Raw genomic sequence first — 26,268 nt, forward strand, 5'->3', positions numbered from 1 at the left:
GGTTACAAACAATGATGTATGGACATAATTTGTATGCCCGCGCACTTCGTTCAATGAGAGAAATGTTGCTATCAAGTCCACATGCAGATTTGAGAATGGTCATCATCACTCAAGCAGCGTGATCAACCTCAAGGCAGTACTTGGTCCCTACAGGAAGTGAGGTAGCAGCTAGCATGCTGGGTCAAGGAGATGATTTTCATGTGGGGCATAGAGACATTCAAATAATGTCGCGTACAGGTGCTATAAAAAAATATCTAACTTGCATGGAAGAATCTAGATTAGTATGGATACGCAATAACCAGAAAGCATTGCATGTTGAAGTATACCAGGGTCTTGTAGATATGGTAAATTTAAGCGATGGGGTTAATAGTCTGTGCAAGCATTGCTATGGACATAGGGTAGTACTGCCATCTACATATACTGGGGGGGGCCTAGATATATGCATCAATTGTACCAAGATTCAATGGCTATTGTTAGGAAGATGGGTAAACCTAACCTGTTTATCACCTTTACTTGTAATCCCAGGTGGGACGAAATAACCAATGCTTTATTGCCAGGTCAGGTTGCCCACCAAGATCGACCCGACTTGACTACACGGGTCTTTTATGAGAAGCATAAGGATATGATGCACTTATTGATGAAAAAATCAATATTTGGAAGGGTATTGGGATTCGTTTCTGTTATTGAATTTCAAAAAAGAGGCTTGCCACATGCACATATATTATTGATATTGAAAAGTGGAAGTAAACCGATTAAGATCCCTCACTATGATATATTGGTATGTGGTGAACTTCCCGACAAGGTGATGTTTCGAGTTGCATAGCATAATTAGTTGTTGTAATGTCCATGGACCATGTGGTGAACTAAATATGCACTCTCCTTGCATGGTTAATGGAAGTTGCAAACATCGGTATCCTCAGAATTTTTGTGAGACTATTATCGTTGGATGACAATGGGTATCCAACTTACATGCGACGAGACGATGGTGGTTTCATCTAGGTAAAGGATCATAGGGTGGATAGTCAATGGGTTGTTCCATATAACCCTTTCTCTCTTTGAGGTACAAAGCCCACATTAACATAGAAGTATGCGCTGCCATTACAACTGTAAAGTATTTGTATGAGTATGTATACAAAGGACATGGTAGAGCTACTATAGAATTACAAGATAGAAATGGGGTTATTGATGAGGTTAGTCAATATCTGGATGCACGGTACGTTTCAGTGTCATAGGCATGCTGGTGCATATATCAATATGATTTGCATGATGAAAAGCCTGATATACAAAGGTTACATGTTCATCTCCCGATGCACAATAATGTGTTTTTCAATGACCAAGATGACTTGCGTGATGTGATTAGTTGTGATAGAAACCAAAGGACATCTCTCACTGAATGCCAATCAATTGTATGCGGATGCAAATAGCTTACTATATGTTGATTTCCCTTGCAAGTGGGTGGCTCTTCGCTCATGGACTAAAAGGAAAAGGGAAAATATGAATCGGATGTATGTATAATGTTAGTCCGAGTGTGCAGGTGAGCAATATTACTTACACATGCTACTCATAGTATGCAAAGGGAGGAAAAGGAAAAATATGATCGGATGTATGTATAATGTTAGTCCGAGTGTACAGGTGAGCAATATTACTTACACATGCTACTCATAGTATGCAAAGGGTGTAAATCTTTTGAGGATTTGCGAACAGTGAATGGATATTTGTATCCATGTTTTAAGACTGCTTGTGAAGCCAAAGGGATGCTGGAGAGTGATGAGGAGTGGTATACGTGTCTCCAAGAAGCTGTAATTCAGAATACAAGATTCCAGTTGCGTCAATTGTTTGTCATAATAATGGTTTTTTGTTAGCCTATATACCCTGGACAGCTTTGGGACAAATTCTCCGCTAAACTTTTATAAGATTTTTTTCATTCCTTGCAGAGAGGGTGTGTCGATGTTGGTGTTTGTCATTCTATAGCAAAGCATCAGGCTTTGTTGCACATGCAAGATCTCTTACAACAATATGGAAAGCAGTTAGCTGATTTTGAAGGGTTACCTATTCCAGATAGATCAAGTGTTACCACTGTCAACAATGGTTTGCTGATGGAAGAGATGATGTTTGATTCTATTCAGCAGGTTGATTTGTCTGTTTCCATGGAGGGGAGTCTTAAAATAGTTGTCAATCAAGAGCATTTGATACTATCCTTAGAGCTGCTTCTTTGAACCAAGGTGGTGTATTTTTTTCCTTGATGGACCAGGTGGATCAGGCAAAACCTATCTTTACAATGCCTTGCTATCTCGATTGCGTGGAGACAAACAAGTTGCCTTGGCATGTGCATCGTCTGGAATAGCTACATTGTTACTCTCTACAACTCACTCACATTTCAAAATCCCATTGGTGCTCAATGCTTCTAGCACATGTGGAATCAAAGCTAATAGCGCATTGGCTGAGGTGTTGAAGCTTGCAAGGTTAATCATTTGGGCCCAATGATACATTGGCATGCATATGACGCACTAGACATGACATTGAAAGACATTATGCAAAGTGATACAGTGTTTGGCAAAAAAGTTATGCTCTTTGGCGGTGACTTCACGCAAATCTTATCGGTTGTGCCAAAGGGATCACGCGAGGATATTGTTGATGCAAGGTTATGCCGGTCACATATTTGGAGATATGTGAGTGTTTTAAAGCTCACCCAAAACATGCGGGTTAGACATAGTGTTTATAATGGTATAGAACATGAATTTATCAAATGGACATTACAAATTGGAGATTGCAGTATAGGTCAGCCAAACAATGAAGGCAGAGTGGTAATTCCACCACAAATGTTGATCCATGGTGGCAACTCTGTTTTGAGTTTGGTAGAATGGGTATACAAAGATCTTCAGAGAGTGGAGGATTATGTATGCTTCTTCAAAGACCGTGCTATTCTTGCACCACGAAATCTATCATGTAGCTTCTGTGTTTTATTTGATTAATTTATATTTTTTTGAAACATTCTTTTTGCAACAGGGAATATCTTTATTTTTTAGAACCCAGATTATTGTTGGGTTTGTATGGTCGAGACACTTACACTGAGAGCTTTGGGATCCTGGGAATTTACAATCTAAGATTGCGGATCAACTTCATGTACGTGTGATGTTTGTGGACTATGAAAAGCTTGATAAGTTAGATTTTCGGTGTATAGGCACTGGACAATACATAATTTTTTGATTTGTTGTTTACAAGCCTATTCAAATGCCATTCGCCTCAAATATTGATCCACCAAATGAGTTTTGTTAGATTCTTTCCTTATCCTTCCTTTTTTCAACGATAATTATATCTTCAATGCTAATGTTTTTATCTTGCATTCATTTTGCCAGATGGAGGCGAGGGGTATAGGCTTCCAAGGAGAGATAATCCAGTTGTCCGAAGATTGTTTTGAAGTCATGTTCATGCATGTTAATATTGTCATCATTTTATTGGGTTGTAATGCTAGATGTATTTTTATATGGAAAGGAAGGGTGACTTTACACATATTTCTTTTTTAATGGTGTGTCTAGCTCCTACCTGTCGGAGACGGGTTGTGACGCTAGTACTTCTAGAAACACACGCACATACCCAAGTACGACCAGGGGTTTATAGGTTTTGACCAATGCTCGGAAAAAAAAGCATTCTACTGTATTTTTACCTGCCAAAATTAAGAAGAAAAGGTTGAGATTTTACGTTGCCATTACTTTAAAGAATGATTTTTTATATTTTAGATATATTTGGAAAAAAAAACTGAGAGATTTAAGAGTCGTCCTTATTTAAAAATATGTTTTTTTCGCGTGCTGGGTTTGACTACGATTCCACACAAAACAAGACATGGGTGGACTGACGGAAATATACAATTCTCTGGCAAAGCGAATTATGTCAGCACAAGCACAGCTCCTCCCCTACCATCAAAACCCTTTCAATGTCTATCTCACAAATACCGCATTTTGTCCACGGCCACACAGTCATTTTAAACAGTGCTTTTCATGGAGCCCCCCGCGAAACCCTATCCCTAATCAGCGGGAAAAACTGTGGTAGTTCGCGTCTCTGCTTTCTTCATGCCTGCACTTCGGCTGGAAGGCAGGGTGTTATGAAGGGCGCTGCAGTACCTTTTTTCTCTGGCAGTTTGAGCCCACATAAGCGGGAAGCGGCCAAGAGTGACCATGGAGTGCGATTTGAGTTAACCCAAGAGACAGCGGACAGTGGAGGCCATGAACAACAAGCAATTGGTGGCAGCATCCATCTGATTGTGGGTCCTATGTTTGCAGGCAAGACCACTGCCCTCCTCAAGCGAGTGCAAGCAGAAGCAAGCACAGGAAGGTGTGCCTCATTGCATAACTCGTGTAATAATTTTTTGAATTAATTTTTTTCCTTCCGGGAGAAAGGGGTCACCTGCATTTTCAATGTTATTTTTAAAAACATGATCATCTGCAGTCCTTACACCAGCCTTGAGGTGGAGAAAAATGGTCCATGATCTAGAAGCCTTCTCTCTTTAATTACACTTCCAAGAAAAGAGGGAACATGGGAAGAGTATGGTTTTTGTGGGCAATCTTTTTTTCTTGGTTCCTTTTTTGTTTTTTAAGGCTTTTTTTTTTTGGGGTGTGTGTGTGTGTTTCTGATACCTAAAGAATGCTAAATCACCTTGATTGTACTCCCAACTTGAGAGTTTTAACAAATTATAACCATCTTTAAAGGGGCAATGGCCCTTGATAGCCTCCTCATAGCAAGAATGATAAATGTGTCAAGCTATCAGGCTATCCCCAGCAAAGTCTAAGAGGGTTGGAGGCATATTGAGACCATACACAGATGATATGGGATAGAGAACCCGGTCCATCAGTATGTGTGCTCTGCATAGAATTATGGGTCGTTCCCCTTTTCGGCTATTCCTTTATTCCAAAAATGTAAATATAATGCTTCGTGGAGGCACAGATACACTGCTCTTTAGCATGCACACAAACAGTCAATGTCAATTACCTGGGATTTGGTTGTTGATGTTGAGGATTTCTGTACCCCCATCCTTATACCAGCCAGTTTGGACTGCCACACAGTAGAACCTTCCTTACATAAAAGCAACAGGTCTTCACGTTATCTTCAACACAAATTCCTTCGCAGTAAGAAATAATCCTGTACTGCAACCTTGAAATTCAGGTGGGTACGGTTACATGCACAACTAGCCATAGAATTGTTCCAAAAAACAGCCTATACAGCCATGTACTTGCTGTCCCTAGACCTGCTCCGGATGAAACTGGCTGCACAGATTTGGTCTGTGCTGATTGTGTACATATGCTGATCCATGTCCGTACTGTTGTCAGTTTGTACATTTTCTCTGTATGCTTTCGTTACAGCTGTGCACTGACAAGAGAGGGCTGATTACTGCAAGATGGGCTGAGTAATGATTTGCTGTTCATGTTTTCTGAAAAGAGGGGAAGGGGGGGGGGTGTTTTGTGGGGAGGGTGGTCATTCTTATATACCTGAAAAATAGACCAAAAGCATGAAAAGCAAAAGTTTTTCAATCATAAATTTCACCTTTTTAACCTGGAAAATAATAATAACTTATTAGCTCACACATTATTATTTATTTTTTTGGGCACCCAAGAAGCAAGTCACTTACTCCAAAACCCATTGAAGGGCCCCACTTCTCAGTGTATTTGCTTATATTATGGAATTGGGATATGTACGATATAAATCCTTGACCTTGACCTTATGATGTCTCCTTTTATTCCGTGACTCTGGCCTATGGTATCCAGACTGACCATAGCCAGTATTGCTCCCAATGGTTCCTTGCTGGAACAACCTATCTACTGCAATCTGTCTTGTTGCGAGGATCATAGGATTGCTCGTCTTCGTGGCTTGGAACTTCGAGCAAGTTTCCGTATGGCTTTAGCAACTCCATGGAGGTGGAGCTGGACTGCCAGCTAGAAGAGCTATTGGTTATAGGCCCTAGTGTCTCCCTGTTGCAGCAGCTCCAATGCTCTTCATCAAGAATCAGGCTCTTATTAAGTTGAGGATGGAGAACAAGTTTTCTATGCCTTGCATCAATATATCTCAAGAGAAACTCAATGGTTGTGGGAGTTTGGTGCACACCCTTGGAGCAAGGTGTGATGGTGATGATGAAGACCATGACCCCTTTTGTCCGTCTTCTCTTCCAGGTGAGAGAGTGTGTGGGAGTCCGTCAGCTCCACGATGATGCACACTACACCATGAAGAGTGGTGGTTAGACATGCACCCCCCTCACACTTGGCACTTCATGCCCCACACTTGGCATGGGAAGTCCATAAGGGTTTCTGGTCCGAGGGGAGTCCACTCATAAGAAAGGATGCCCACTGTGCTGTCCTTCCTTGTGAACCCAGACATAATAATGATAGTATGATGCCCGCCCTTGCTCGTAAAGAGGTGTGGACCTGCAAAAACCAAGTTAAAACAAACGTAACTCTTGCAAAAATATTCTGAAGTGTTGGAAGCACACTTGTTATGTTTCAGATGCGAACCGTAGGGTTAGTTGGCCTAATCTGGGGCCTAGGGGCTCCAAGGATTAGGAAAAGCAGGCTGCGAAGGCCCATGTGTAATAATGCCATAAGTATAGCTTTTATTGACAGCCTACATAAGTGGGTTTTATGTGATGAGTGGGTTATTGTATTTGTAGAACACTTAAACCTATGTGCTAGGGTTTTCCAAAAATAGAAAGAAGAGTGCGGTAGAATCACACATACAACACACACACGAGTCCTAAACTACTGCTCTGTGTTATGTACAAGAAGTAATACAACTAAAATTTCAAGTACAAGATGTGGCTGAGAATGAAGACATCAAATCACTGCCCTGTGACCTACTTTACACTCTTGGCTAACACCTTGCCTACAGAGAAATGCTCTATGAAGTCCAACATGGAGGAAAGTAGATGAATATGACGATTTGGCTAACACCTTGCCTACAGAGAAATGCTCTGTGAAGTCCAACACGGAGGAAAGTAGATGAATATGACGATTTGGCCACCCACGTTTATATATGCACCCATGCTCCTAGTCAACTAGTAGTATTGTTGTTGGCCACCTATACCAGATTGCCACATCATCAATGCCACACTATTTCCACCACGTCATTATTGCCACGTGTCACCTGCCTTGTTTGACTTTGCCAGTCAGTTGCTATCTCATGTTTGGCTGTGCGTAGGTGTGTCAGTATTATTGTGTGGTATGAGGACCAAATGGTCTCCGTTGCTAGGCCATGAGTGATAACCCATGCCACGTGTCACTTGCTTTGTTTGACTTTGCCAGTCAGTTGCTATCTCATGTTTGGCTGTGCGTAGGTGTGTCAGTATTATTGTGTGGTATGAGGACCAAATGGTCTCAGTTGCTAGGCCATGAGTGATAACCCACTCTTGCTAGTCCATAATTGGATGCAGATAGTCTACCGATGGCCCCTTAGGGTAGTTTGTGGTAGGTATGGATGCCAAGGCTGATTGGTGTGGGTCTCTATGGATGGGATCCTTGACCCCTATGCTTGTGGGTGATGAGCTCGAACTTGTTAAACCTAATTTGGATTAACTATGCTTATTGATTGAATCCCAGGTGTTACCACCAAACCACAACGATCACGGGAAGGCAGCAATCCCCATCGCCTACTGACCCCCTCACGTCCACACAAAACTCGGGTGGGGAAGAAGGACCCTTAGATAACTGGTTGAGCACACCCAATGCTTCTTTTGATGTAGAAGGTAGAGGATTCACCACTTTGGTTGGTGGGTATTACATGCTTGTCTGGGTGAAACTGAAACCGGCCTTCAGAAAGCAAAGGGCGGTGAATCAAACAATCGCACATAAAACACTTCAACGCCATTGAGGACCTAGAAAAAGAAAACAAACAGGGGGAGCTAGAGTGCTCCTGCAAACAGTACACGGACACCGATTGGCCCCAAAACGCAGTGGCGCCCCTTGCGGTATTTCTTTAATTGATTATAAGAGCTTTGATTACAATATAAGGCTGGAAACATAGCCGTCACAGTAGAACCCTGGAAGCCTGCAAAGAACCTGCATCTGGCTTTTTGTCCACTCGGCATCCACAAACAAGTCCAGCCATTGTTCACATCGAAAGACTCCTCTCACATTGAGTCTGCATACAGAAGCTTTCTCCCATGATCAAGGCTGCCACAACCATCCATAGCCTCTCACACTATGAACAGCATCACACCCTGACACATCCCCAGTGCTTGACACATCCCCAGTGCTTGACACATCCCCAGTGCTTCTGCATCACAACACAGACTCCCAAACTGTCTCTCAAAAGAGTATCACAGCACAGCATACCATACAGTCGACACACCTGTACAAACCCTCTCTACCTTCCAAGGGTACTATCCATCTCTGTCATGGATTCCCTGTCCCCTGTCCAATCAGTAGCAAGGCTGTACCAAACATGTGTCCATTCCTGTACCTTCTGCCTGCATGTGACCTATCTCCTAGAGAAACCCAAAAACATGTTTCCTCGTCGAGAAACCTACGACCTGTTTCCACATGAAACCCTTAGGCCTGTTTCCCTTTTGAAACTTCTGTCTTGTTTCCATACATCTAGTTACCTGTTCCCTCATGAAACATCTGGCAACATAGAGATGCCCATAACCGTAGGTCCCACTGTTCCTTTCTAGCAGGAAGAAAACAATCTGCTCCATGAGCACGCAGCCATGCGAGCTTGCATCACTCCCATGCCAAGAAACATAACCACAAGACCTGAACTTGCAGTCAAAAACCCAAGCACATAGCTGAATTTGCAACCAAACAAAAACAGCCCATAAACTGTCCTGTTTCCACCCTCTGAACTGCCAAACCCTTCCTCTCACAAAGGGCTAGAGATAACCACTCTGGAACAGTCTTGAGCCAGTGAAAAGAGAGACTCCGAAAGACATCACCTGCAGTCCCACTTGCTCACAAAGAAAGAGAGACTTACAGTCTTTATGTCGCTTTCCACAAGAGAGGAAAAGACACGAGGAAAAGCCCCCTTTGTGTCCTGCCTTCTTGTTCTGCAGTCCACGCCTTTGTGTCCAACTCTGCCTGTATGGACAGCAGCGCAGCCAGCCAGCTTCATGCCAAAAGCAAAGGGGAAAGAGGGATCCAATAGGCACCTGTGTGTACTGTTGCGCAGCAGCCAGACAACCTCCTTCCAAAAGCCACGAGAGAAAGAGAGGTTCAGTCTGCGCCTGTGCTTTCTGTAGCGCAGCAGCCAGCCAGTATTTTCTCCCCAAAAAGCATGCGTGTGGAACTATTCACTTGCGCCTGTAGCTTCTGTGCCTTAATAGCCCAGCCCGCCAGCCTTCCTAAATCAAAAGAGAGAGAGACTGTGTGCTGCCCGACCAGTACACAAGCCTGAGGCAAAGAGGGAAAAGCTTGTGTGTCCTCAGCGTGCAGCCCAACCAGTCGCCAGCTTTCCCATGAACCAAATCTCCTGCGTGTAGCTGCAGTCCAGCCGCCCACCCTTTCCAAGAGAAAGACACGTGTGTATGCTGCAGTCGACTCTTAGCAAGAGAGAGAGAAAGCCTACGTGCTGTTCATCCCCATGCTTCCTTGCAGCCCACTTCTCCCAAAAAGCACACGTGGCCCCAAATTAGCATATGGGCCACGTTTTTCTTTAATGAAGGGCTTTACATTAATTCTTAAAGGTTTTTAAACCTTTTAAGCTAAAATCTCTTTGCCCCCTTTCACACATGGGGTTGTCCACACATGGGCTTCCTCTTCCACTCCAACCTGATGCCATTCACACTGTCCACCATGTCCCCGTGCACACCTGCATCTTGTCCAGAGAAAACCACAGGGTCGTGACATACCCCCCTCTTGAAAAATGGCAAGCGTCCTCGATTGCACTCAATGGCACAGTAAAGCATCTCATGAGCAAAGACATCCCATATGGCAAAAACAATGGCCTTCCAATGCATCTGGATGATAGAGCAATCATCCTGCACAATAAGCCACACTGTCCTCTTGCTTGTTCCTTCAGAACCTACAGCAAAAGTCTAAAACCAAATGGAAACACATTACCTGTGTTAGCCAAAAACAAAACCATGCATCATTCTACATATGACAAACATATGCATGACACACATATGCATTCGCAAACAATATGCTTCTCAAAATGCTCTACCTACTCCAAAGTAACAGTCTAAGGGCTGCTCGCAAGCCTTACGCCCATGGGCATCCCGCAGGACCCACGACTGATGGTAAAACATGAGCATATGAAAGCACTCAATGCATCCAAACACTACATCTACCAAGTACTTTCCCACATATGTCTCATGGCCATCCCGCAGGAGTTACACCCAATGGTGCATCCATGAACATAATAAAGCACTTGATGTATCATACCAATATACATGCAGCACAAGACACAATGCAGAGTATTTCCCAATGTATTCTCAATGGTACCAGGATCCAATGGCACCAGAATACAAAAATACCTCTACCTCAAAAAGTGTATGCATACATGCACAAATAGAGTTCGATCCATATTTCCATGAACCAAACCAACTCTAGGACTGCTCGCAAGACTTATGCCCTCCATAGAGTTATCCATAGTTGCAGTTATAGTTCAAGGTGCGCGCGACTGCCAACTTTACCATCTCATGTGACTAGTACACAATATCATAGAAGTCCCATAAGCAGATGTACTGTCAGCCTCAGTACCTTCGGGTGAATACAAAGATGTCACCAAGCGACTCCTAGATAACAATTGAGCCTGTCTGTAACAAGGGAGCGGAGGTGCTACCCCCCTCTTGAGTGTCAGGCGATGCTCCAGACCTATGCTCTGCTGAACCTGAATGAGCCGTAACAAGAGTCGACTCCAACTCATAGGCATCAAGATAAAGCTGCAACTCCTGAGGTGAATCTGCTAAGTCACCCTCCTCCATCCACTTCGCATCCATCAGTGAACCTCCTCCATCCACTTCGTATCCATCAGTGAACAGCTCTTGAACTTCACAGGATAGCGACGGGAAACTTTACCCTGTACCTTTCTTTCCTTATGTGCCAGTATATGCTCGGAAATAAGAACCTCGTCAAGTTCCTCCACTTCCATCTGAGCCTCATCTGATACATCCTCAGGCACCCAAAACCTGCTTGCACTCCACCCAAGTGGTAAGCACAAGTCCTCGATGAAGCATAGTAGATCACCACTGCTAAACATAGAAAGAAACTGTCTTCCGAACCCATGAAGCCTCCGTGAAGATACCACCGGTGACAAACTATCGAAAGCCATAGCCTTCAACGCATCTCTTGCACCATAATACTTCAACTGCTTCTTGTTCCTGGCCGACTACTTCTTGTCCTTGGTGTCTTTTCTCCTGAGCTTCATCTTCAGCTCTTGCTCTTCACCTCATATAGGCAAAGACACAAAATCCTGTACTGTGTCCTGCACTTCCTTTTCACTTTCCTCATGTTGAAGCTTTTGATGTGACTCTCATGAGACAACCACGAGCTCGCCCCCTTAGGAAAGTTGGCGATTGTCCCGACCAAAGCAACCACGGACTCGCCTCCTTGAGAAAGTCGACAATGTGTCCCGGCAACGGAACCTTGAAACCGGCCTTCAGAAAGCAAAGGGCGGTGAATCAAACAATCGCACATAAAACACTTCAACGCCATTGAGGACCTTTGAAAAGAAAACAAACAGGGGGAGCTAGAGTGCTCCTGCAAACAGTACACGGACACCGATTGGCCCCAAAACGCAGTGGCGCCCCTTACGGTATTTCTTTAATTGATTATAAGAGCTTTGATTACAATATAAGGCTGGAAACATAACCGTCACAGTAGAACCCTGGAAGCCTGCAAAGAACCTGCATCTGGCTTCTTGTCCACTCGGCATCCACAAACAAGTCCAGCCATTGTTCACATCGAAAGACTCTTCTCACATTGAGTCTGCATACAGAAGCTTTCTCCCATGATCAAGGCTGTCACAACCATCCATAGCCTCTCACACTATGAACAACATCACACCCTGACACATCCAGTGCTTCTGCATCACAACACAGACTCCCAAACTGTCTCTCAAAAGAGTATCACAGCACAGCATACCATACAGTCGACACACCTGTACAAACCCTCTCTACCTTCCAAGGGTACTATCCATCTCTGTCATGGATTCCTTGTCCCCTGTCCAATCAGTAGCAAGGCTGTACCAAACATGTGTCCATTCCTGTACCTTCTGCCTGCATGTGACCTATCTCCTGGAGAAACCCAAAAACATGTTTCCTCGTCGAGAAACCTACGACCTGTTTCCACATGAAACCCTTAGGCCTGTTTCTCTTTCGAAACTTCTGTCCTGTTTCCATACATCTAGTTACCTGTTCCCTCATGAAACATCTGGCAACATAGAGATGCCCATAACCGTAGGTCCCACTGTTCCTTTCTAGCAGGAAGAAAACAATCTGCTCCATGAGCACGCAGCCATGCGAGCTTGCATCACTCCCATGCCAAGAAACATAACCACAAGACCTGAACTTGTAGTCAAAAACCCAAGCACATAGCTGAATTTGCAACCAAACAAAAACAGCCCATAAACTGTCCTGTTTCCACCCTCTGAACTGCCAAACCCTTCCTCTCACAAAGGGCTAGAGATAACCACTCTGGAACAGTCTTGAGCCAGTGAAAAGAGAGACTCCGAAACACATCACCTGCAGTCCCACTTGCTCACAAAGAAAGAGAGACTTACAGTCTTTATGTCGCTTTCCACAAGAGAGGGAAAGACACGAGAAAAAGCCCCCTTTGTGTCCTGCCTTCTTGTTCTGCAGTCCACGCCTGTGTCCAACTCTGCCTGTATGGACAGCAGCGCAGCCAGCCAGCTTCATGCCAAAAGCAAAGGGGAAAGAGGGATCCAATAGGCACCTGTGTGTACTGTTGCGCAGCAGCCAGACAACCTCCTTCCAAAAGCCACGAGAGAGAGAGAGGTTCAGTCTGCGCCTGTGCTTTCTGTAGCGCAGCAGCCAGCCAGTATTCTCTCCCCAAAAAGCATGCGTGTGGAACTATTCACTTGCGCCTGTAGCTTCTGTGCCTTAATAGCCCAGCCCGCCAGCCTTCCTAAATCAAAAGAGAGAGACTGTGTGCTGCCCGACCAGTACACAAGCCTGAGGCAAAGAGGGAAAAGCTTGTGTGTCCTCAGCGTGCAGCCCAACCAGTCGCCAGCTTTCCCATGAACCAAATCTCCTGCGTGTAGCTGCAGTTGTGACATGTGAGGGATGATGACCGTAGTAATCACAACCTTAGTCTACACTTAACTGCACTTAATGATGTTTAAGAGACAAACAGATAGACAAGTATGTGTCAATGCAATGCAGCTATATTAAATGAATGAATGATGTTACAATGAAGATCCAAATGGATCTGTAAGACTGAATATGCTGCCTATATGCTGAATATGCGGGCTGAACTGCTGATTATGATGCTGAATGCTGTCCTGAGGATGAAACGTAGATCTGATGGGCTGATGATGATGCGTTTGCTGAGGACGAATGCTGATGTAGATGCGTTTACTGATGCTGCTGCTGAGATGATGCGTTAACTTATCTGCTGATGGGATGCGTTGAATGCTGATGGAGATATGCTGAAACGCTGCTGATCCAGATGAAGGATGCGCTTCACTCTGATGATCCCTTGATGGCTGAATGGATGATGTGCTGAATGGAGAGGCTCTGCTATTTATATGGGTGAAAAGGCTGCTGGTCGGCCAGGCTGTAGTCGGCCAGATGCATAACTCCCATAAAATACCATAATACCATAAATGGTAGTCGGCTGCCCCAAAAATGCATAAAAATGCCTGATAAATGCTGGTAAAAATACCTGATGAATCTGTGATGCTAATGATGCCATAATGATGCCATGTCACTGTACACCTGACTGGTGTGCACGTGACATTCCCCGCTGCTAAACTGTTGCTGGGTGGATACCTGGCAACCTTCGACTCTTCTGCGATCTTTCTCCTCCGAACCACTGCCCCCTTCTGTCTTCTGCTGGGACTGAGGCCGTCTGTAGGAGTTAAATCCTTGAGCCAAGACGCTATGTACTGCGGGAACTGGGCAAATACCTGAGTCACCCCTGACCTGTTCCTGGAAACCTTTCACCTACCATCAACGTCGTACCTGAAGCTCTGAACCTCCTGAGGCGATGTTGGAGCAAACTTCCGTCTTCTGTGGAAGAGAAACTCCCTGCTGCTGCCAGTTGAAGCCAAAACTTATGTGCTCCTTTGATGATGGATGTCCTTCTTCCCTGAGAGATCATGGGTAACATGTATGCAAGACTGACTGCTAAGATGACTGCTAGGATGACTGCTATGCAAACCATGTGCAACCCTAAATGCTGTGCAAGAATGCAGATGGATGGGTTACTGATGCAGACCTAAGGAAAAATCCCTAAGGGTGGCTTGCAAAATTTTCAGAACTGGGTTTAACTGTGCGGAAGCGATAAAAATGATGACTGACTGAATGACTGCTGGAATGAACATGCTGTAAGGCTGGTTACCCTGTAACGCTCTGATACCAATGTGACATGTGAGGGATGAAGACCGTAGTAAACACAACCTTAGTCTACACTTAACTGCACTTAATGATGTTTAAGAGACAAACAGATACGTGTCAATGCAATGCAGCTGTTACGACCCTGTGTTTTTCTCTGGACAAGATGCAGATGTGCACGGGGACATGGTGGACAGTGTGAATGGCATCAAGTGGGAGTGAAGATGGAAGCCCATGTGTGGATAACCCCATGTGTGAAAGGGGGCAAAAGAGACTTTAATTTAAAAAGGTTTTATAACCTTTGATGGGGCAAAATTAAAGTTATGAAGGTTTCAAAGCCTTGAGAGACCCCAAGGCAATTTTTAGACTACTCCACTTTTGGAGGCTCTGGTCTCTCTCTTGCTTCTCTCTCTTGCTTTTGGGGAGGCGTGCAACTTCTCATGCGTGAAAGGGAGGAGAAGTGGGTCGACTGCATGTTGGCGGCTGGTTGTGGGCTGCGCACATAAGAGCTCGTGCAGATCTGTACGACTGCTCTACAGGTACAGTGTACGGCTGTTGCTGCAGGTACAGTGCATGGTTGCTGCAGGTACAGGCTGCGCATATCAGGCTGCTGCTGGTACAGGCAGCGCAGGTCAGGCAGCTGCAGTTGCACATTCAGGCGGCGCAGGCAGGTGTACGACTGCAAGTACAGCTGTACGATTGCAGGTACAGCTGTACGACTGCATGCACAGGTGTACGGACAGGTACAGCTGGTACAGGCGGCTGCTGTACGACAGCTAATACAGGTGGCAGTTGCACACCATTGGGTACGGGTGGCTGCTGATGTTGACCTGTTCGGAAAGGTGGCTGCAGGCGTGTGCTTTTTGGAGGACACCGTGTTTCTACTGAAAGCAAGGGCTGTTTTTCCATGAACATAGACATCATGTCGATGGCGTTCATCTGATGGAACTTTCAGCTTCTCTTCGCTTTGGGTTCAGGACTGTTTTGGGACAGTTTCCGGGCTGTTTTTGTGTGGCTGCAAATTCAGCTATGTGTGCTTGGGTTTTTGGCTACAAGCACAGGTCACTTGGTTATGTTTCTTGGCATGGGAGTGAAGCAAGCTCGCATGGCTGCGTGTTCATGGAGCAGATTGTTTTTCTCTTGCTAGAAAGGAACAGTGGGACCTACAGTTATGGGCATCTCTATGTTGCCAGATGTTTCATGAGGGAACAGGTAACTAGATGTATGGAAGCAGGACATAGTTTCAAAGGGAAACAGGCCTAAGGGTTTCATGTGGAAACAGGTCGTAGGTTTTCTCGAGGAAACATGTTTTTGGGTTTCTCCAGGAGACAGGTCACATGCAGGCAGAAGGTACAGGAGTGGACACATGTATGGTACGGCCTTGCTACTGATAGGACAGGGGACAGGAAATCCATGACAGAGATGGAAAGTACCCTTGGAAGGTAGAGAGGGTTTGTACATGTGTGTCAACTGTATGGTATGCTGTGCTGTGATACTCTTTTGAGAGACAGTTTGGGAGTCTGTGTTGTGATACAGGAGCACTGGATGTGTCAGGGTGTGATGCTGTTCATAGTGTGAGAGGCTATGGATGGTTGTGGCAGCCTTGATCATGGGAGAAAGCTTCTGTATGCAGACTCAATGTGAGAGAGTCTTTCGATGTGAACAATGGCTGGATTTATTTGTGGATGCCGTGTGGACAAGAAGCCAGATGCAGGTTCTTTGCAGGCTTCAGGAGTTCTACTGGGACGGCTGAATTACCAGCCTTATATTGTAATCAAAGCTCTTAAAATCAATTAAAGAAATACCGCAAGGGGCGCCACTGCGATTTGGGGCCAATCGGTGTCCGTGTACTATTTGCAGGAGCACTCTAGCTCCCCTTGTTTGTTTTCCTTTTCTAGGTCCTCAATGGTGTTGAAGTGTTTTATGTGCAAATGTTTGTTCCACCGCCCTTTGCTTTATCAGAGGCCGGTTTACAAGGTTCCGTTGCCGGGACACATCGTCGACTTTCTCAAGGAGGCGAGTCCGTGGTTGCTTTGGTCGGGACAATCGCCAACTTTCCTAAGGGGGCGAGCTCGTGGTTGTCTCATGAGAGTCACATCAAAAGCTTCAACATGAGGAAAGTGAAAAAGGAAGTGCAGGACACAGTGCAGGATTTTGTGCCTTTGCCTATATGAGGTGAAGAGCAAGAGCAGAAGATGAAGCTCAGGAGAAAAGACACCAAGGACAAGAAGTAGTCGGCCAGGAACAAGAAGCAATTGAAGTGGTATGGTGCAGGAGATGCGTTGAAGGCTATGGCTTTCGACAGTTTGTCACCAGTGGTATCTTCATAGAGGCTTCATGGGTTCGGAAGACAGTTTCTTTCTATGTTTAGGAGTGGTGATCTACTATGCTTCATCGAGGACTTGTGCTTACCACTTGGGTGGAGTGCAAGCAGGTTTTGGGTGCCTGAGGATGTATCAGATGAGGCTCAGATGGAAGTGGAGGAACTTGACGAGGTTCTTATTCCTGAGCATATACTGGCACATAAGGAAAGAAAGGTACAGGGTAAGGTTTCCCGTCGCTATCCTGTGAAGTTCAAGAGCTGTTCACTGATGGATACGAAGTGGATGGAGGAGGTTCACTGATGGATGCGAAGTGGATGGAGGAGGGTGACTTAGCAGATTCACCTCAGGAGTTGCAGCTTTATCTTGATGCCTATGAGTTGGAGTCGACTCTTGTTACGGCTCATTCAGGTTCAGCAGAGCATAGGTCTGGAGCATTGCCTGATGCTCAAGAGGGGGGTAGCACCTCCACTCCCTTGTTGTTACAGACAGGCTTATTTGTTATCTAGGAGTCGCTTGGTGACATCTTTGTATTCACCCGAAGGTACTAAGGCTGACAGTACATCTGCTTATGGGACTTCTATGATCTTGTGTTCTAGACACATGAGATGGTAAAGTTGGGTATGGTTCACAGTCGGCCGCACCTGGAACTCAAACTGCAACTATGGATAACTCTATGGAGGGCATAAGTCTTGCGAGCAGTCCTAGAGTTGGTTTGGTTCATGGAAATATGGATCGAACTCTGTTTGTGCATGTATGCATACACTTTTTGAGGTAGAGGTATTTTTGTATTCTGGTGCCATTGGATCCTGGTACCATTGAGAATACATTGGGAAATACTCTGCATTGTGTCATGTGCTGCATGTATGTTGGTATGATACATCAAGTGCTTTATTATGTCATGGATGCACCACTAGGTGTAACTCCTGCGGGATGGCCATGAGACATATGTGGGAAAGTACTTAGTGGATGTAGTGTTTGGATGCATTGAGTGCTTGCTTATGCTCATGTTGTACCTTCAGTCGTGGGTCCTGCGGGATGCCCATGGGCGTAAGGCTTGCGAGCAGCCCTTAGACTGTTACTTTGGAGTAGGTAGAGCATTTTGAGGAGCATATTGTTTACGAATGCATGTGTGTGTCATGCATATGTTTGTCATATGTAGAATGATGCATGGTTTTGTTTTTGGCTAACACAGTTAACGTGTTTCCATTTGGTTTTAGACTTTTGCTGTAGGTTCTGAAGGAACACGCAAGAGGATAGTGTGGCTTATTGTGCAGGATGATTGTTCTATCATCCAGATGCATTGGAAGGCCATCGTTTTTGCCATATCGGGTATCTTTGCTCATGAGCTGCTTTACTGTGCCATTGAGTGCAATCGAGGACGCTTGCCATTTTTCAAGAGGGGGGTATGTTACGACCCTGTGTTTTTCTCTGGACAAGATGCAGATGTGCACGGGGACATGGTGGACAGTGTGAATGGCATCAGGTGGGAGTGAAGATGGAAGCCCATGTGTGGATAACCCCATGTGTGAAAGGGGGCAAAAGAGACTTTAATTTAAAAAGGTTTTATAACCTTTGATGGGGCAAAATTAAAGTTATGAAGGTTTCAAAGCCTTGAGAGACCCCAAGGCAATTTTTAGACTACTCCGCTTTTGGAGGCTCTGGTCTCTCTCTTGCTTCTCTCTCTTGCTTTTGGGGAGGCGTGCAACTTCTCATGCGTGAAAGGGAGGAGAAGTGGGTCGACTGCATGTTGGCGGCTGGTTGTGGGCTGCGCACATAAGAGCTCGTGCAGATCTGTACGACTGCTCTACAGGTACAGTGTACGGCTGTTGCTGCAGGTACAGTGCATGGTTGCTGCAGGTACAGGCTGCGCATATCAGGCTGCTGCTGGTACAGGCAGCGCAGGTCAGGCAGCTGCAGTTGCACATTCAGGCGGCGCAGGCAGGTGTACGACTGCAAGTACAGCTGTACGATTGCAGGTACAGCTGTACGACTGCATGCACAGGTGTACGGACAGGTACAGCTGGTACAGGCGGCTGCTGTACGACAGCTAATACAGGTGGCAGTTGCACACCATTGGGTACGGGTGGCTGCTGATGTTGACCTGTTCGGAAAGGTGGCTGCAGGCGTGTGCTTTTTGGAGGACACCGTGTTTCTACTGAAAGCAAGGGCTGTTTTTCCATGAACATAGACATCATGTCGATGGCGTTCATCTGATGGAACTTTCAGCTTCTCTTCGCTTTGGGTTCAGGACTGTTTTGGGACAGTTTCCGGGCTGTTTTTGTGTGGCTGCAAATTCAGCTATGTGTGCTTGGGTTTTTGGCTACAAGCACAGGTCACTTGGTTATGTTTCTTGGCATGGGAGTGAAGCAAGCTCGCATGGCTGCGTGTTCATGGAGCAGATTGTTTTTCTCTTGCTAGAAAGGAACAGTGGGACCTACAGTTATGGGCATCTCTATGTTGCCAGATGTTTCATGAGGGAACAGGTAACTAGATGTATGGAAGCAGGACATAGTTTCAAAGGGAAACAGGCCTAAGGGTTTCATGTGGAAACAGGTCGTAGGTTTTCTCGAGGAAACATGTTTTTGGGTTTCTCCAGGAGACAGGTCACATGCATGCAGAAGGTACAGGAGTGGACACATGTATGGTACGGCCTTGCTACTGATAGGACAGGGGACAGGAAATCCATGACAGAGATGGAAAGTACCCTTGGAAGGTAGAGAGGGTTTGTACATGTGTGTCAACTGTATGGTATGCTGTGCTGTGATACTCTTTTGAGAGACAGTTTGGGAGTCTGTGTTGTGATACAGGAGCACTGGATGTGTCAGGGTGTGATGCTGTTCATAGTGTGAGAGGCTATGGATGGTTGTGGCAGCCTTGATCATGGGAGAAAGCTTCTGTATGCAGACTCAATGTGAGAGAGTCTTTCGATGTGAACAATGGCTGGATTTATTTGTGGATGCCGTGTGGACAAGAAGCCAGATGCAGGTTCTTTGCAGGCTTCAGGAGTTCTACTGGGACGGCTGAATTACCAGCCTTATATTGTAATCAAAGCTCTTAAAATCAATTAAAGAAATACCGCAAGGGGCGCCACTGCGATTTGGGGCCAATCGGTGTCCGTGTACTATTTGCAGGAGCACTCTAGCTCCCCTTGTTTGTTTTCCTTTTCTAGGTCCTCAATGGTGTTGAAGTGTTTTATGTGCAAATGTTTGTTCCACCGCCCTTTGCTTTATCAGAGGCCGGTTTACAACTATATTAAATGAATGAATGATGTTACAATGAAGATCCAAATGGATCTGTAAGACTGAATATGCTGCCTATATGCTGAATATGCGGGCTGAACTGCTGATTATGATGCTGAATGCTGTCCTAAGGATGAAACGCAGATCTGATGGGCTGATGATGATGCGTTTGCTGAGGACGAATGCTGATGTAGATGCGTTTACTGATGATGCTGCTGAGATGATGCGTTAACTTATCTGCTGATGGGATGCGTAGAATGCTGATGGAGATATGCTGAAACGCTGCTGATCCAGATGAAGGATGCGCTTCACTCTGATGATCCCCTGATGGCTGAATGGATGATGTGCTGAATGGAGAGGCTCTGCTATTTATATGGGTGAAAAGGCTGCTGGTCGGCCAGATGCTGTAGTCGGCCAGATGCATAACTCCCATAAAATACCATAATACCATAAATGGTAGTCGGCTGCCCCAAAAATGCATAAAAATGCCTGATAAATGCTGGTAAAAATACCTGATGAATCTGTGATGCTAATGATGCCATAATGATGTCATGTCACTGTACACCTGACTGGTGTGCACGTGACAGCAGTCCAGCCGCCCACCCTTTCCAAGAGAAAGACACGTGTGTATGCTGCAGTCAACTCTTAGCAAGAGAGAGAGAAAGCCTACGTGCTGTTCATCCCCATGCTTCCTTGCAGCCCACTTCTCCCAAAAAGCACACGTGGCCCCAAATTAGCATATGGGCCACGTTTTTCTTTAATGAAGGGCTTTATATTAATTCTTAAAGGTTTTTAAACCTTTTAAGCTAAAATCTCTTTGCCCCCTTTCACACATGGGGTTGTCCACACATGGGCTTCCTCTTCCACTCCAACCTGATGCCATTCACACTGTCCACCATGTCCCCGTGCACACCTGCATCTTGTCCAGAGAAAACCACAGGGTCGTGACAGAAACCGGCCTTCAGAAATCTGACGGGCGGTGGAACCAACACTCGCACACAAAACACTTCATCACCCATGGGAACTTGGAAAAGGAAAACCAGCAGGGGAGCAAGAGTGCTCCTGCAAATAGTACAAGGACATTGATTGGCCCCAAAATGCAGTGGCGCCCCTTGCGGTATTTCTTTACTTGAACAAAATTTGAGTGCAAAGTACAACTTGTCGAATCCTCTACCAATAGGATCCCTTTTAGCTTTTCACCTAGGACTTTCCAAATAAGAACTCTCGTTATTACACTACAGCATTCCATAGAGAAGGCACACCTGTACGACACCTCCCTGTATGACACCTCCCTGCTTGAAAAGGTCTTCTCCATCTCAACCATGGATCCCACGAACCCTTTCCCAAACAGCAGTAGGGCTGTACCAAACCATATGTCCTTCCTATAGTCACAGCTTGCATGTAACCTCGAGAAAACTAGAACCTATCCACATGCATCCAAAGACATACTTTCCACATGAAACCAAAGACCTGTATCTGATAAACCATAGACCTGTATCCCATAAACTATAGGCCTGTTTCTTCGACACCAAAGTCCTCTTTCTTCTCGAAAACCAATGTCCTGTTTCCATGACAGATATACCATCAAATCACGGTTGCCAAAGAGAGAGAAAGATAGAGGACGTGTCAAGCCATCCCCAAATACACATAAGTCCAAGATGAAGAGTAACAACACATCTCTTCCAAGAACATCATCATGTGTATCTTAACTTGTTCCTTTGTTTCCTAATCTCTTCAATAGAGCCTGCACCCCATGGTTTAAAAATAGCAGTATGGTCGTACAACAACAGCAGGAGCATCAACAGTAGCCCTGCTCGCCCGCACAATCCACACAAAGCTGCCACAATAGTAGTCGAGAGCAGTAGTACCTCCTCCAACAACCCACGCGCACGCACTAGCGCCCACCGGCACATATACACACCTGCGAGTGTGCGCCCACACGTATAGGGAAGAGGGCTTGATGTCTTCCAGAGCATAGCCCAAGGAGTCCTTTGAAGCTCTCCGCTGTCACAAGTTCGCTCCTGCTTGCGCCACCTTCTGCCTCAGTCTGCAACTTTGCGCTTCCTCCCAAGAGAGGTAAAGGAAAAACACGTGAGGAAGACTGCTCAGCCCACATGTGCGCCGCTGTCCTGGTACAATCCGCCTCCTTCAACCTGTCTCGTGCAGTCACCGACTTGATGCACAAAGGGTGCGCCTGATTGCTTGTCTACTGCAGACCTGTACCACATGTATGCGCAGTCTGTACCACACGTACAGCAGCTTGTAAAGTTGTAGCCCATACGTGCATCAGCACATGGCCTGCTCGCAAAGAGAGATGCGCTAGCGTATTACACACGCTACTACATGACGCTGTCAAAATACGCAGCGGAGATGATAACCAAATCTGAGACCACAAGAGCAAGTAGAGTGCAGAAAATAGACAGCACAAGAGAAGGAGAGAGATAGGCGTGTAACTCTTCTCTATACACAAGATCCCGCAATGAAAAGATGATACAATGAAGTGGGGGGCCATGGGGCCATTTTATATGGCCCCATGAGTGCAGTCGGCCTGTAGAAGAGCAGCCGACAGCATGCTGAAGTCACCCGACCAGCATTTACTCCAGTCGGCCAGCATGCACACACGTGTGAGGTCGGCCTGCTCCAGTCGGCCAGCAGCCAATAGTCGGCCAGCATCTGGACCATCCTGCCAGCACAAGGCAGCCTCCCACACCATGGAAAAATGGGGAAAAAATATGGGGAGTGAGGAAAAATGAGAAAACACCTATGCAGAGCGGGCACACCCACAACAGAGGCCCTGGTGCTGATAAAGATAGGAGATGACTTCTAACAGATGCCCCACGCGACGACCACATGATGACCATCGACGATCTGCCGATTGCCACACGCCTTACGATGATGATCCACACCAGAATCTCTGCCACCTTCACTTTTGTAACTAGGATGCGATTTACTTCACTTTTCTCCAAAAAGCCCAAAAGCAACATAGCAAAAACACATACTTCAAAAATAATAATATTTTAAGCCTTCTAAGGTTTTAAAACCTTATAAACTTAAAAATCCCTTTTGTTCCCATGCCTGTGCCTATGCCCCCACCTGCTTGTTGTCCAGAGGAAAACACAGGGTCGTAACATACCCCCCTTTTGAAACATAGCAAGCGTCCTCGATTGCACTCAATAACACAGTTAGGCATCCAATGAAGAAAGAGTCTCCATATGACCAACGCAATGTCCCTTCAGTGCATCTGGGTGATGAAACAATCATCCTGAACAATAAGGCCACACTGTCACATCGAAGTGACGAACAACTCTTGCTTGTTCCTTTAGAACCTACAGCAAAATTCTAAAACCAAGTGGAAACACATTACCTGTGTTAGCCAAAAACAAAACCATGCATCATTCAACATATGACAAACATATGCATGACACATATATGCATTCGCAAACAATATGCTCCTCAAGATGCTCTGCCCACTCCAAAATAATAGTCTCAGGGTTGCTCGCAAGCCTTACACCCATGGGTATCCCGCAGGACCCACCACTGATGGTACAACATGAGCATATGAAAGCACTCAATGCATCTAAACTATACATCCACTAAGTACTTCCCACATATGTCCCTCTTGATGCTTTACCCACTCTGCTCATGGCCATCCCGCAGGAGCCACACTCAGTGATGCATCCATGAACATAATAAAGTACTTGATGTATCATACCAACATACATGCATCTCATCCCGACACATCTAGAGGATTACCCAATGTATTCCCAGTGGTACTAGGATCGAGTGGCACCAGAATACAATAATACCTCAAAAAGTGTATAAATACATGCACAAATAATGCCAAACCAACTCTAGGACTGCTCGCGAGACTTATGCCCTTCATAGAGTCTCGAAGTGTTAGCTCTGGTTGCTGTAGACTTTGAGCTAAACCAAACCATGCCATTCCAAAGGAAACCAACTCCAGAAATAGCATCATCTTATGTGACTAGTACACAATATCATAGAAGTCCCATAAGCAGATGTACTGTCAGCCTCAGTACCTCGGGTGAATACAAAGATATCACCAAGCGACTCCTAGATGAAAAAGTGAGCGTGTCTATATCAAGGAAGCGGAGGTGCTACACCCCTCTTGAGCTTCAGGAAATGCTCCAGACCCCAGCTCTGCTGAACCTGAATGAGCCGTAGCAAGAGCCGGGTCCAACTCAAAGGCATCAAGATAAAGCTGCAATACCTAAGGTGAATCTGCTAAGTCACCCTCCTCCATCCACTTTGCATCCATTTGTGAATAGTTTTTTAAACTTCACAAGATAGCGACGAGAAACTTTACCTTGTACCTCTCTTTCCTTATGTGCCAGTATCTGCACGGGAATAAGAACCTCATCAAGTTCCTCTACTTCCGATTGAGCCTCATCTGATACATCCACAGGCACCCAAAACATGCTTGCACTCCACCCAAGTGGTAAGCACAAGTCCCCAAGTGAAGCATAGTAGATCACCACTGATAAACATAGAAAGAAGTTGCCTTCTGAACCCATGAAGCCTCCGTGAAGATACCATTGGTGACAAAATGTCGAAAGTCATAGCCTTTCAACCCATCTCTTGCACCATAACTCTTCAACTCCTTTGTTCCTGACTGACTACTTCCTGTCCTTGGTGTCTTTTCTCCTGAGCTTCATCTTTAGCTTTTTCTCTTCACCTCATATAGGCAAAGACACACAATCTTGCACTGTCTCATGTACTTCCTTTCCACCTTCCACATGTTGAAGCTTTTGATGTGACAACCATAGGCTCGCCTCCTTGAGAAAGTCGAGGATATCCTGGTGATGGAACCATGAAACCGGCCTTCAAAAATCTAACGGGCGGTGGAACAAACACTCGCACACAAAACACTTCATCACCCATGGGAACCTGGAAAAGGAAAACAAACAGGGGAGCTAGAGTGCTCCTGCAAATAGTACAAGGACATTGATTGGCCCCAAAATGCAGTGGCGCCCCTTGCGGTATTTCTTTACTTGAACAAAATTTGAGTACAAAGTACAACTTGTCGAATCCTCTACCAATAGGATCTCTTTTAGCTTTTCACCCAGGACTTTCCAAATAAGAACTCTCGTTATTACAGCACAACATTCCATAGAGAAGGTACACCTGTACGACACCTCCTTGCTTGAAAAGGTCTTCTCCATCTCAACCATGGATCCCACGAACCCTTTCCCAAACAGCAGTAGGGCTGTACCAAACCATATGTCCTTCCTATAGTCACAACTTGCATGTAACCTCGAGAAAACTAGAACTTGTCCACATGAATCCAAAGACATGCTTTCCACATGAAACCAAAGACCTGTATCCGATAAACCATAGACCTGTATCCCATAAACCATAGGCCTGTTTCTTCGACACCAAAGTCCTGTTTCTTCTCGAAAACCAATGTCCTGTTTCTTCTCGAAAACCAATGTCATATTTCCATGACAGATATACCATCAAATAACGGTTGCCAAAGAGAGAGAAAGATAGAGGACGTGTCAAGCTATCCCCAAATACACATAAGTCCAAGATGAAGAGTAACAACACATCTCTTCCAAGAACATCATCCTGTGCATCTTAACTTGTTTCTCTGTTTCCCAATCTCTGCAATAGGGCCTGCACCCCATGGTTTAAAAATAGCAGTATGGTCGTACAACAACAGCAGGAGCATCAACAGTAGCCCTGCTCACTCGTAGAATCCACACAAAGCCACCACAACAGTAGTCGAGAGCAGTAGTACCTCCTCCAACAACCCACGCGCACGCAGGAGCGCCCACCGGCACATATACACACCTACGAGTGTGCGCCCACATGTATAGGGAAGAGGGCAAGCCCTTGATGTCTTCCAGAGCATAGCCCGAGGAGTCCTTTGAAGCTCTCCGCCATCACAAGTTCGCTCCTGCTTGCGCTGCCTGTACCACACGTACAGCAGCTTGTAAAGCTGTAGCCCATACCCGCATCAGCACATGACCTGCTCGCGAAGAGAGATGCGCTAGCGTATCACACGCTACTACACGACGCCCCATGCGACGACCACATGATGACCACCCGACGATCTGCCGATGACCACACGCCTTACGATGATGATCCACACCAGAATCTCCACCACCTTCACTTTTATAACCAAGATGCAATTTACTTCGCTTTTCTCCAAAAAGCCCAAAAGCAACATAGCAAAAATGCATACTTCAAA

General features: G+C 45.5%; 1 protein-coding gene across 1 annotated transcript in view; it reads left to right on the top strand.

Annotated features, from left to right (window-relative positions):
• The first annotated feature begins 3,826 nt into the window (after positions 1-3,826).
• The window catches only part of LOC147631410 (thymidine kinase-like), a 40,528-nt gene continuing 18,086 nt past the window's right edge, over positions 3,827-26,268 (top strand). The window contains exon 1 of the mRNA XM_086809090.1: positions 3,827-4,329. Coding sequence (XP_086665216.1) covers positions 3,932-4,329 — 398 coding nt within the window. The 5' untranslated portion in view covers positions 3,827-3,931. The remainder of the gene's footprint in view (positions 4,330-26,268) is intronic.

Source organism: Cibotium barometz, chromosome 15 (genome assembly GCF_041138505.1).
Source record: "Cibotium barometz isolate CiBa-2024 chromosome 15, ASM4113850v1, whole genome shotgun sequence".
Lineage (NCBI taxonomy): Eukaryota > Viridiplantae > Streptophyta > Polypodiopsida > Cyatheales > Cibotiaceae > Cibotium > Cibotium barometz.